This window comes from Apis florea, unplaced genomic scaffold, assembly GCF_048593485.1.
Source record: "Apis florea isolate Af1SG1 unplaced genomic scaffold, ASM4859348v1 contig_3798_pilon, whole genome shotgun sequence".
NCBI lineage: Eukaryota > Metazoa > Arthropoda > Insecta > Hymenoptera > Apidae > Apis > Apis florea.
Window position 1 is genome coordinate 1,780,975 of NW_028256860.1, and position 13,231 is coordinate 1,794,205.

A 13,231-nucleotide genomic window follows, 5' to 3' on the forward strand; every position below is an offset into this window, starting at 1 on the left:
TGCAGAGAGTTGTATTTCGGGATTTGAAATTTTATCGATTTTTAAAATATCACGTTTTCAATGAGTTGTCGAAGTGGTTGGAAATAATTAAAGTTTTCTTTGTTATTTAGAATTGTTGATGGATAAATAATAATAGAATGAAAATTTACTCGATTGTGATCGTAACTGTTTACATTGATTACACGAAAAGTTTTATGAGATTTTTTAACGAGAATGTTATTGTTTGATCCTTGCAATTGAACACCTTCGATAATTCCATTTCAAATCATAATCAAACAATAAAAAGTAAATTTAATCGATCGTTTAATTTTTTAAGTATCTAAATAATCACTTAAAGTCACGAGTTCAAATTGTTTTTATATTTATGGTGGTGGTCTTGTCGATGGTCGTTCAATTGCAAAGCGGTGATAATGATTCTATCTCTTTCATACATACTCACTTTGGCAGTGGCCGTTATAGGCAACCGCTAGTTCGTGGCTTCCTTTCTTGCAAGCGCGTTTCTTCAGTCTGCACAAATTTTTGTAACTTTTGCCGTCCGTCCCGCAGACTGGACCACCACCTCTTGGTGCCTTGCACTCAGGGCTGCACACGCACCTTGGTCTTCCTCTACGCACCACGCACTTCTTTCCCTCCTCACACCTTACTTCCGTGCAGCTTTCTATCAAGAAAAATAGTTTCTATTGAATTTTTGCGAAAAAAAAAACGTTCAAATATTTATAATGATTATTATATATTTTAGATATTCTACGATTCTTTTTTTTAATACTATTTTGCAGACTTTGGAATATTTAAATTTTGCATAAATGCGTAAACAAATCTCCACTCTACAAATATTTCGACAAGAATCTTTAGATTTTTTTTTTTTAAAAATTGAGATAAAAGCAAATGAAATTAAATATTCGTTTACCTCTGCAAGGACGACACTGCACGCCTCCACCAAGCACCCTCCAAAAAAAGAGACTTCCGCTATCGAGGTCTTCCTCCGAGTACGCGGTCGCCGCAGCAGCGTTCGACGCGCAACAATCTTCCTTTGTCACTCCTTGTGACAATAATTCCTTACAACGACCGTTGCTAATGGAAGACCAGCATATACCGCCTGTAACGTATTTGAGATGAAAAAAAATTAATTCTAAATGATTTATTCAAAAGCAGACATTATTCAATGTTGTTTGAATAATGATATCAACTCAACCAGAAACTAATTATCGATGAATATTATTTACAATTTAAATAATTGATGACAGATAAATATACTACTTGTTGAGTTTTTTTTTAATGGATAATGTAAATCTAACTAGAATTTGTTTGGAAAACATCAATATTTAATATACACTTAGAAATATCTATTTGATCAACATATTATTTTTAATAGTGTTTCTTAAAAGAGACTTCGAAGCTTGTCATTAATCTTTTCTTAAATCAATATTTTTCAATGCTTTTCAAATCATGTTTTATAATAATTAAGTAATATTTTCATAAAAAAAAAATCTATGCTAATATTAGAATGTTTCAATATAATCTCACATAAATGAGCAAATATTGAAAATCTCCTCCCTAAATATCATAATCAAATCATATTTTCCATCTTTCGTAGAGAAAAGTTAAATCGATTAATTGCATACTATACAGCAAAAATTAAGAGTTTAGAATTATAAAAATATACACACTCGATATTCAGCACTCCTAAGGATTTTATATCAGTTTCTTCTTCTGAATAAAATACATAAAATTTTCCTCGAATATATCAAATATATGGCTGAATATTCTTAATTCAACATATACTAAAAATTATTGATACCTTTCTTCTCCCCTTCAATACACGTATAGCCAATAAGCGATAGAAGATCGATGAAAGCTCGTAAAATTATATTAATCGATAAAAATAACATCCTTTATCCCAATCGTCTGTTCGCAAACGGGACGAGGCAAGAACGGACAATTTTCCCATAGAATGAAACTATGAAAATTCCACCCGAGATATGACGAAACGTTGAAACCTCGTGGAATCGTCGACAGGATTTTTTTCTCTCTCCCCCCTCGAGTTTCATAGCTCGCCTAATCACAGCCGTAGCTATGCGCAACGCGGGGTACGCGGCTCGCGCGTCTCTCTTTCTTAATGAAAGACAGCCGGCTCGCGTTAGTATTCCCGGAACGTCGCATTAATGAGACGCGGGGAAAATTCCTTGGAGGACTTTTAATTGACGCCGTGTACGGCGGGCGTGTTGAAAAAGTGGAACAAGGCCCGGCGCGAAATCGACGGACATTCGTTAGAAAGCTTGACGAACGTGTCATAAAGTTGCGAAAGAAACACGTTGGCAGCGACAGGATTACACGTTGCCCGCGTGTGATGATGGACGCCGTCGGTATTGAGGAATGGTGGTGTAAAAGAACGTGCGGGCCTTTCCAGCTTTTCCAGGAAATAATAGCGGGACGAATGTTTGTCCAACCGATGAACTGGATGGACGATCGTCGACCGTGGTGAATTAAATGTGGGATAAGAATGTGAGCGCGTAAGTGAGCGCGCGATTGGAAATTACGTAGCGGGATATAGTAGAGGGAAAAATAAAAGTCGCGTCGAGCAAGTTGTACAAGTTGGAGATCGTTTATTATGTGGGATTAAGATTTGAAACGAGGAATGATCGAATGATTTTTTTTTTTTTTTTTTCCTTTCGAAGTTGCGGCAGTTAATTTTGAAGGAGTGTATTTTAAGTAATTGTAAATGTATCTTATAAACGCTTAAATATTTATATCTTTTTTTTTTATTAAAAAATTCTTTAATGCATAAAGTAATATATATTTGTAAGTACATTTTGGATATTTATAAATATATATATATATACGTATTAATGTGCAATATCTGTGCATTAATGCACGTTATTATTCGTAAAATCTTAATATAGTGATGTTTTTGCTATTTATCATGGCAATACAAGATCATCATTAATTTAATCATTAAAAAATATTTTTATTTTACACAATATTGAATTTCTAATATAAAATAACGTTTCGTTTATTACTTATAATAGATGCGAAGTACCGAATGTAAAATATAGGAATTATAGGCAATAACTCGAACAAGTTTATAAATATTCATTCGATAAATGAATATTATTAACGAGTCGCAATTTTTATGATTCATGCGATTTTGCATTTCAAATTTCCTATCATTACTTCACGGATGACTAAAATTATAGCTGGCAGTAATAGAAAATAATCTCTAAAATTACTTTCTTAAACCAAGAAAATTCAACTTATATTGTTTTTACTTATTTATTTAAAATTATAATAAAACGAATAATTAAAACTCATGTGCGCACCATTAAGTGAAACAATACCGATCTTAACTCCACGTTCATTTTCTAAATAATTTTTTAGAAATCTAAAACTATTATTATCTGTGAAGATAATTATACGCATTATTGTAATTTTTCTATGTTATATAATTATCTTAAAAAGTCATCGATTAATTACATTCAATTGTATTTCCACACCGAGATAAAAATAAGTAGATAAGTGATGTTAAATTGAAAAATTCATTGAAATGTCATTCACGTGGTAGACAGACAAACTCTGGTTCGCGGTTGTAGGTCTCGAGAAACGGGAAAGTAAAGTATTTTTCTACACCACGGACTCATAAAGGAAACGTCCAGTGCGAACTTCGTGTGCAAGTACTTTAGCTTGTATGATCAGCACACACGAGAAGACTCGTCCAATTCCTGGCTACAAGTTAGGAATAGTCGACATTGTTTGCCGAACTCTCCATCGACTTAGGGTAAAATTCCTGGAACGACGAAGAGTTAGAGGCTATGCTAACGTCTGAGCCACAATAAGACTCGCAACGTACTAATTACTTCCACTTTCGATTGTATGTATTTAAATAATGCTCGCGTTGCATTCAAAGTAAATCTCGATGCCTTTGCGTTTTCCTCTTTCTCAAGAAGAGTGTTCATCAATGGATATATATATATATATATGTACTACAATGAAAATGTAGCGAAATCTAGTAATTAGAAGTCGAATAATTTACAAGTAAATTTTCAAGAGAGAGAATATTTAATTTTTGCAATATTTTTTTTATAATTTTTTAATACCGTTACAATTTTCGAAAATAGGGAAGATTTCTAAGAGTCATAAAGTATATTTAATTTTTCTATTTATTAATATAATTCTTAAAAGATTCAAACGATTGGGATTCCTTATAGATTTTTTCTAAAAGTTGATTTCAACATGATTTTAGAAATTCTAAAAATTTTGAAGGAATAATTGGCTCCCAATGATATATCCTGTTATTTTACACACTATCATTCAGGTATCCTCAGCATTGAACGCTGTCGAGAATTTTGAATATCGTTACAAGGGTTAAAACTTAACGACCTCCCTGGACAAAAGTATCCTTTAAGACTAACAAATTTGGTTTCTCCTACAACACCGTTACTCTCTCGTAAAATTAAATTTTATTGTCGAATTAACGAGTATTGCGAGGACACAACCCACAAAACACGCAATCCACCGGAATTGTGACTTACGATCGAAAATTTCCGTTCATAAACGATAGCTGAAAAGAAGGAGCATCGTTGTCAAGCTTACGTATTCAAGGAATATATCGATTACCCTAACTTGGGTGTATACCGAAGCGTTAACCATTCAACTCGTCGAAGTCGTAAGGAAACATAACGGCAGAATACGAAATGAATCATGCTAATAAAGGGGAGCTTTAACAGATAAAGTATGCACGGGTCCCGGTGGAATCACAATTGTATTTTAAAACCGTGCACGGTTGTGGATCAACAGATCGGTAATGCGATCTGTTCTCCTTACTATGCTCGTGTTTTCTTTGCATGCAGTTAAACAGCAACTCAGACGTCGGTAACAAAGGCGTGTGTTTAAAACGCGTTTATAAAGCGATTATGGTCGTAAGAGGTTGTAACAATAAACGTCATTGAACGGTTATAAACGGTGATGTCCGAGTGGATTAGTTAATAACGTCTGTTACGATCGGAGGTATATGTTAAATAAAATAATTTGAAACTGATTCATTGTTGCGCCACCGATTCAGGATAAATACAATCGACGGTTCGATGAAAGAATCGCCAACGTGTTTTTTTCCAAACATGATGTTCCCAAGGAGTGATGAAGCGTTGCCAAGATGTTTATTTAAGCTTGTAATTTATGCACGTCCGTTCATTACGCGTTTTACATACGTGGATTGATATTTATTAGCTGCAATCACGTTCTTTTGTGGCGCGCAATAACTGCTGATTGCGCGTGATCATTTACTTTTATGGAAATTTTTTGGAAAAATGATGACATAAAGTTTTTACGTATCCGATCGATGTACGTATCGAGTGAGTTAAGCAAAATCTTCGCATCTTCTAATAAAGAAATATATTTCTTTTTTTTTTTTTTTTTGCACATATTAAAAACGTGTATTTTATTCGAAATTAAGTTTGCTTTTCTAATTATTCGTACGTATTGCTTCAATTTTACGTATTTGATCATTGCAAAGTAAAACCTGATATTAAAATTAATTTCTTCAGTACAGATTTCGTACCAAATCGGTTTATTTTCATAAATTTCAAAAAAAATAACAAAAGTATATCGTGCATTTAATCTATAACCAATTTTCAGACTACCTACAATAAATCCAAATTTTTCGAACCGTTATTAACTCCCAAGAATCGATTTACATCCAACTACTCTTACCACTTAATTACTCGCATTTCGAAATTGGAGTCATAATCGTTAAATAACACCGAATAAATAATAAAAGTAACGTATACACCAGTAAAAATTCAATCAACAACCCATAAGATAAGAACAGCAATAAAGATGGGATTCTCATCGCTAAGAAATTCCAAAACTGAACTCCATGAACCAGAACATCCCTCCTCCGACGTATACTCAACCATCCATTGTGAGTTGATTGACATCGCATCGCCAGAACAAAGTGGGAAAAAAATCCAACTTCCGGCACGCACGTGGCGGGCCGGGGCCCGCAAGGTGGCGGAGAAAGGGACAGAGAAAGGGAGAGAGAGAGAGAGCTCGCACGGTGTGGTTTTGCCTGGCGGCGAAAAAAGGCACGCCGCGGGAACCAGCAGAACCGAGACGTCCCTCAGAGACAATGGAACACCTCGGGCATCAATTAATCACCGTGCGATAATGCAATTGGAAACAGCCGGTTCCCGGTCTTTTCGCAAGCTTCGTCTGCCAACGAATTGCCTCGGCCACTTCTCCTGCCTTTTTGCCTCGACCTCCCCTTGTCTTTCGCCCTATCTCTTTTCTCCATCGTTCCATCTTTCCTTCCTCCTCCATTATAACGTCTATCTCGGTCTAGCCCGATCCGAAGGAAATGTATTTCTTCCTCGATTACTTCATGTATCAGACTGTTCCTTCGACCGTTTCCTTCCAGACAATGGAAAGAAACCGGAGCAACTGCAGCATGGGCCACGATTAAATGCGGTTTATGTATTTCTTGGTGAGGCGCTTGTGAAGGTGTATCGTTTACCATGTCTGATGCCAGGTCTTTTGTGTATGGTTCCTCGTCCTTGTAACAAGGAAAGAACGGGGGAATTCGATCGTGAAACTTCTGACCAGTAATTCGAAGTATTATCTATGTCCATTCTATTTGCTATTTCCATTTCTTGTTTCTACGTTTCTTATTGTGCAGGGGTGGACAAGTTCATCGTGTTTGTTTAAATTTATTTTTTATTATAGATTAATTGCAGGTGATTAAATTACTGAGTAAATAATTGATATGCAACGAACTATTCTTCGTTTTCTTCAAAGAACACTTTTGTGAAAATTTTTCTCCATAATTTGAATTGAAGACGAAATTGCGCAAGAAAAGATAGATAACAAATTATTCTTTATATTATTTAAATAATATTTATAATCAGTTCATCAAAGAAATACGATATTCTCAGGCTGGCCATTTATCCAAGCATTAATTAATCTTCTTATTTATTTTTTTATAAGTAATTATGACGGTATTTTAACTTTGGTAATTATTAAATCAGTGAACTCAGTGTTTTTATAGGATTTTATCAACGATAAAATTCTTTCAATTAGTAGAGTCAAACAAGTCATTTCAAACTCATGTATGTAGATACATAAAAGTTTATATCATAATTTATCTAATTTTATATCATAATTATTTTTTAATTTAATCCATTCTCGGATAATTGTGAAATCAAAGTGCCTGTATTGCCTGTATTTCATTACATTATCTTAGAGATAGAGAAAAAAATATTATTGATTTAAAAAATTATATAGAATTTATTTCATTTACTTGATGAGATAGTTGAAAATAATTTGAAATTGTAATTTAAGAAAATTTTATGAGGGATGAATAACATGTATTAGTTCTGAGTGGATATTTTTATACTATAAAATTTGGAATTTTTTTAGAATTTCTTGATATCTTTTTGAAAAATTAGATTAATAAAATAATCTGAAGATAAATATAGATTTCTCTTTTTGCAAAATTTTGCTAAAATTTGAAGGTGTACAAAGCTTTTTCACAATACATCTCTAGTTTTTGAAATTCTTTACACGTTACTTTTGGATAGAAATAAAATGATGATAATGAAGGTTACAAAAAAATTTGAAATTTATTGAGGGAGTAAATTATACGAATTATACTTTTTTTTAAATATCTCTTATTGTTAGCCATAGAGCAGCATACATCGATACATCATGATTTCTTGTGAAATAAATATGGCAACTAAAGTGATTCGATACTAAGTTTTCTGGTGAGCGACTTTCGCTTATATTTTTCTTTTTTTCACCGCACCGTGAAATTTGAGATTCTCGATACTTAAAGCACGCATTGGAGTTAAATTACAATGTTTAATTGTATGAAACTACAGAATGTATTGAATTCTATCCACTCTCCAAATATCTTCTTTTATTTCAATTAAAAAAAATAAACTTAAGAATGTTTAAAATGGATATGTTAGGAATTTCAATATGTAAGAAAAAAAAAATGCAATAACTGTGCTACAGCTATTTTAATATAACGATTACCGATATTAACAATTTAATTAAGTATTGAAGATAATTAAACACAGTCATTTAATAACGTAATCCAAATTTAAATAGAATTTATTTTGCTTTAGTAAAATTTAATTTCACCGAAATGTTAAATATCAGAAGATTAAAAATATAAAAAAAATTTCATTTAGCAAAGCATGATTCAATATAGAAAAGAATATAATTTTATGTCATTTATATATTTCTTTTCTTTTCTTTTCTTTTAATCAACTTTTAAAAAAAACATATTTTTGAAACAATTATATGAAATACCAAATACACAAATAGTTATACTCGCAACTATTTCCCGATTTATTATATATAAAAAAAATCATCAATTAAAGCTAAAAATATAATATTGAGTTCATTTTCCAAAGTGAACAACATTTCTTTTATTACGTTCTTTTATTTGCGAAGAAAAAGAAGAAGAAGAAATAAAAAATTTTGTTAATCTAAATCTCTTTGATCGTAACAAGAATGAGCTGATAGAAGCATGACGTTCTGTAGCTAGCTAAAATAGCTGCAGAACCTTTCAAACCCAGCACAGTTTTCGTTCGAATGGTTCGTGTTACGTCCGGGAATAAAAATAGTTTTATAATCAAGCGAATAGCCATGTTCTAGAAATTATCCAAAAGAAATTTCAAAGTTTAGTCTAGTGAGAAATATTCGTCAAAAATAGAAATTTCGCACGAAATCGATAAATCGAATAGCAAAACTAAACATAAAATAATTAAATAAACGAAATAATCGCATATTCTATATTTATGTGAACACAAAAATCACAATATATTAAAAAATATTCGTATTTCTTTCTTACCTATCTAAAGAAAATTCTTTTAATTAAAAAAAGTTTTTCTAAAGAGTATCAAGTATCAAAAAATCAAAATCATTACGTATCCTACTTCCCGAAAAGAAAAATATTTTAATTTTTTCTGAAAACTAAAAAGAGCCTCTCCGAGCAAGAACTCGAAATCGAGCAAAAAAAATTATTTCGAAATATTTAAAAAAAAAAAAAAAGAAAAAAATTACTTCGATCCTCGAACACGAGCTGCTCCAACTACCCTTTTCGCCATTGAAAAACAGACGAAAATTAAAAAGAGGAGCGAGGTACACACGCAATCCTGTGACGATCAAAAAATTAATTAGAAACGAGCGGGTCACGGATGGAAGGATTGAGATCAAAGACCAAGCGGTCTGAGAAGATTCTCAGACGAGACCCACCCCCATCCGTGGGCTCGCCTTTTGCCACTGACCTCCCTTAACGTCGCACGAAATGCCTTCTTTCACACAGACGAAAATCAAGCAGCGCCTATTTTTATTTCGGTCAAAGAACGACCGAGATGCCTTTGCTCGATCCACGGCCTTCATCGAAACGCTCTCTTCTTTTTTTTCTTTCTTTCTTTTTTTCTTTCCTTACCTCTCTCTTTCCCTCCGCCGACAAGAGATTTTTATCACGGACCCGAGGCACGATGTGAAATCATTCCGACATTAAAAATACGCGATAAAATAAACTGGAATAATAAAACGAATAATAAAGATAGTTATGGAAGATACGCGTGGAAACGTACGGGTATCATGGCATTTAAATTTAGTTTACTCTGTTTCATGCTATATATTTTTTTACGCGTACAAGCGGGAAAGTATTGCATTAGCTTTTTAATTGTTCAGAGTTCTGTTAGAATGTTAAATAATGTTAAATGGGAACGGGAATTTCATTCCTCCTTCGTGAGTAATTAAATCGATTAAAATACCGTTATTTTTTATATTTGAAAATCATTTTCTCTTTTTCGTGTATCAGGGATATTTTAAAATGTAATTATTAGGAAACCGATAATGGCAATGCACGAAAATATTTCCTCTTCCAAATATTTTATTTTTAATAAAATTAATTGTATATTTATTTATTATTAGTATTATTTTTTTTTTTTTTGGTATATCATGCATTTTATAATATTATTTTTACTTTATTTCTTTATTTAATTTATTTTATGAATATGATCTGAAAATTTATCATTTAAAAATAACTTGACACAGAGTATATGCTAATAAAAACGACAAACGATTATATTTCGTATACATGTTATTCATTTTTTTCAATGTATTAAAAAGATGAAAAAAAAAAATGAAAATATTTATAATTATTTTATATTCATAACTATATAGATATATTCATACACATATTAAATAAGAAATAATAATTTAACGAATTTTGTGTTTATTTAATAAAAGCTTAAAACGATGGAATTCTTTGTTCTACAAATTTTCGATAAAAAGAGATATATATAATAAATTTTGTGATACGAAAGAGAGAAAAAAAAGAAAAATTTAGTGATCATGTTTGTGGTGATCGATTACCGCAAATCGATGCTGTATTACAATATCATAACATACTATTTTTTGCGACAGAAATTACTGGCGATGGTTCTTGTTACTCGGCGAACTTTATTGCTCGTATATTTATTGCCAACTTACATAATAATCGATAGGATTATTAACTATATTATATTTCTGATCCATCGACTATTAGAGATTTTAATACAGTAACGACGTACTGTTATTTTAGCGACTTCTCTTGATGTGACGTCGTCTCGTGTATTATAATATAAATATTATCGATTTCAAATAGGACAAAAGAAACATATTATATAACAGAGGAAAAACTTATGTTGTCTTTAAAAATTCGAACGATAGATAATATTTTCTAAAAAAAAACCAAGATATAACACATTTGATATTGGAAGTAATAAAAGAAATGCAAAACGTTTGAGAAACAGCTGCCATCTACAAGTGCAAGAAACTAATAATTCATTATAGCAGAACCGTTAAAGCTATCTCAACCCCTTCTAAATCATCGTTCATTACTATATCTGCTATCTCCTCTCAGATCTACTCGTGCCATTATTTCATTACCCGTATATACCTTCTATCCCCCTTGATCCTTCCCCCTCCCACCCCAAAACCAATTTCCCACTCAAAACTAAAATTAAATTAAAATTATCCAACTAAAACACGAGGACAATCGTAGAAATTAATCTTCCTCAACCCTCAATCTATCCAAACCTGAAACCAATTTTTCAATTGAATCTATCTCAAATCAAATCTTCCCCCAACCCCCTAGAACTCTCATTATACCCGAAAGACAACGAGATACAAACAATCGTGCTCATACATACGATATCCACATCGTGCGTATCCACGAATCAGAAAAAAAAGAACCCCTTCCCCCCCCCTCCCCTCTACAAAATTCTCAGAACACCTCCCTCTCCCTCCCTCTCTCACGACCTGGTTTCAATGGTTTCAAAGGTGGCCGCGCGACACCATTATAATTAATAATTCGTCCGTACCGTCACGGATTACGGACTCGATGTCGGAATTGCCAGCTTGTTACGGAGCGAAAAGGAAAGTCTGGTCGAACTGGGAGCATTAATTCTCAGTAACCGCGCGGCGGTGTCTAGACCGCGCGACACAGCCACCGTTTGGCCCAGTTACGCCCTTCTTCTACCTCTCCCCGGCCTTTCTCTCTCTCTCTCTCTCTCTCTCTCTCCTTCCCTCCGTCGTTCTATCTTCCTCCCCTCTGGTTGGTTCCCCCTCGTCGTCCTTCCCTTCGCGTAATGCACACTCCGCCACGATGCCATTCCCTCCGTTCGGCTGCTCGCCCCCTCTCGCAGTTCGCGGGGAGCCGTGCACGAAGCGCAGCGTAACGCCGCTGCCTAGAGTTTCGTTATTTGCGAAGCTTGGCCCAGATGAGCGGCTGGCAACTTTGAGCCAACCCGTTCTTCTCTCGCACTCGAGATCCTTCCGCTTCTCTCTGGCTTGCGTCACCACCGCCCGCAAACCGACTGACTTTGGCAGTCGGGGAGTGTATTTTTTTTCCGCGTTTTTTTTCGCCGGGTCAACGGTGACTTTGAGACACCTTTCGCCCACGATCCACGCCGGCTTTTTGCACGCGGCGGCGACAGGCGGCTTTTTGACGTGCAGGCCGGCGAAGTGGGGACACGCCGCCCCCTATCCCCGCGAGTTTTGCAGTTTTTTTCAGAAATAAAGGGGGCTAAAGTTCTCTGGTGGTGGATACTTGGTGGTACTTGGGATTGGAATGATTGAAGGGTTCGTCGTGGGAACAACCCTTCTCGGTTTTCTCTCTCTCTCTCTCTCTCTTTAATAATAATAATAATAATAATAATTGGTTCTTGTTTGATCAAATGGTGAAAAAGTTGTGTCTTCGATTTCGATTTTGAGAATAATCAATTAGAGAAGGGTTAAATATATTTGAATCGAAATGAAGTTAAATGAATTATTAGGCAAGTTGATTTAAGTCTTTTTGTTACGTGTATGGCATGTTTTAATATAAAGTAGGAATTGCTTCGTTATTCTTAACAGGAATATTTATCATTTCTGTAGCGTTTAAAAAATAACGTCAGTCTTATATGGTTAAACTAGATAGAGAGTTTTAGCAATTTACTGATGACTATGATGGGAATATATTTAAATTTATCATCTTATAAATAAATACCATTTCCAATGTTCCAAATGTTACGTTGCTTGATTTACGAGACGGGTAAAAGAATGGGAATCATTCGTAGTAAAGTAAAGTGATTCTAAATTTAGAATATTTTATCCATTAGTCACCGACGTTCACCAGGTTAATGGTAACATTACAACCTCTTTCTCAAATGTTACGTTGCTTTTCTGGTGTCTCTGAAGATCACTTTCGTCGGATTTAGCGCCTAAATTTAACTGAACTAATTAAATTTCTCACGCTTCCACGTCCATATACTAATAACGTGTTCCATTGTTGAAACGAAATTTACAAAATTCTTAGAAGAAAAAAAAAACGATTCGAAGCCATACCATGGAATACTCGTGAAAAAATTTTTTCGATAATTGGTTGTTCGTCATCATCATGATTATCTCGTTGTTCTAATTTTTCTCACTGTATAACTCGAAGTAATCCAAATTTATTCGATCGAATCGAATGAATCGAAACGTTCATCGAATATTCATCAAGGTTAAATTGCTCGTATAAACTGGTGGCTTTAACTCGCTTAAAGGAGATGGTGCCGCGTCGAGGAAATTTAAAGTGTGCATCCAACGTAGCCAAAATTCTTTTTTAGACAAAAAAAAAAAAAAATCTACATTCCTTCTTTTTCAATTTCCTCGAGTCGAAATTTTATAAATCAGACTTACAATTTAAATACACCAT

At 33.7% G+C, this 13,231-nt stretch overlaps 1 protein-coding gene across 2 annotated transcripts in view; it reads right to left on the reverse strand.

Moving 5' to 3' along the window:
* LOC100867147 (follistatin-A) overlaps window positions 1-13,231 on the reverse strand; it is a 71,080-nt gene that overhangs the window by 38,244 nt on the left and 19,605 nt on the right. For both annotated transcript variants that reach the window (XM_086915885.1, XM_086915886.1), the window contains exons 2-3: window positions 908-1,096; window positions 440-658 (exon numbers count right to left, since the gene is read on the reverse strand). In XM_086915885.1, coding sequence (XP_086772011.1) covers window positions 440-658; window positions 908-1,096 — 408 coding nt within the window. The remainder of the gene's footprint in view (window positions 1-439; window positions 659-907; window positions 1,097-13,231) is intronic.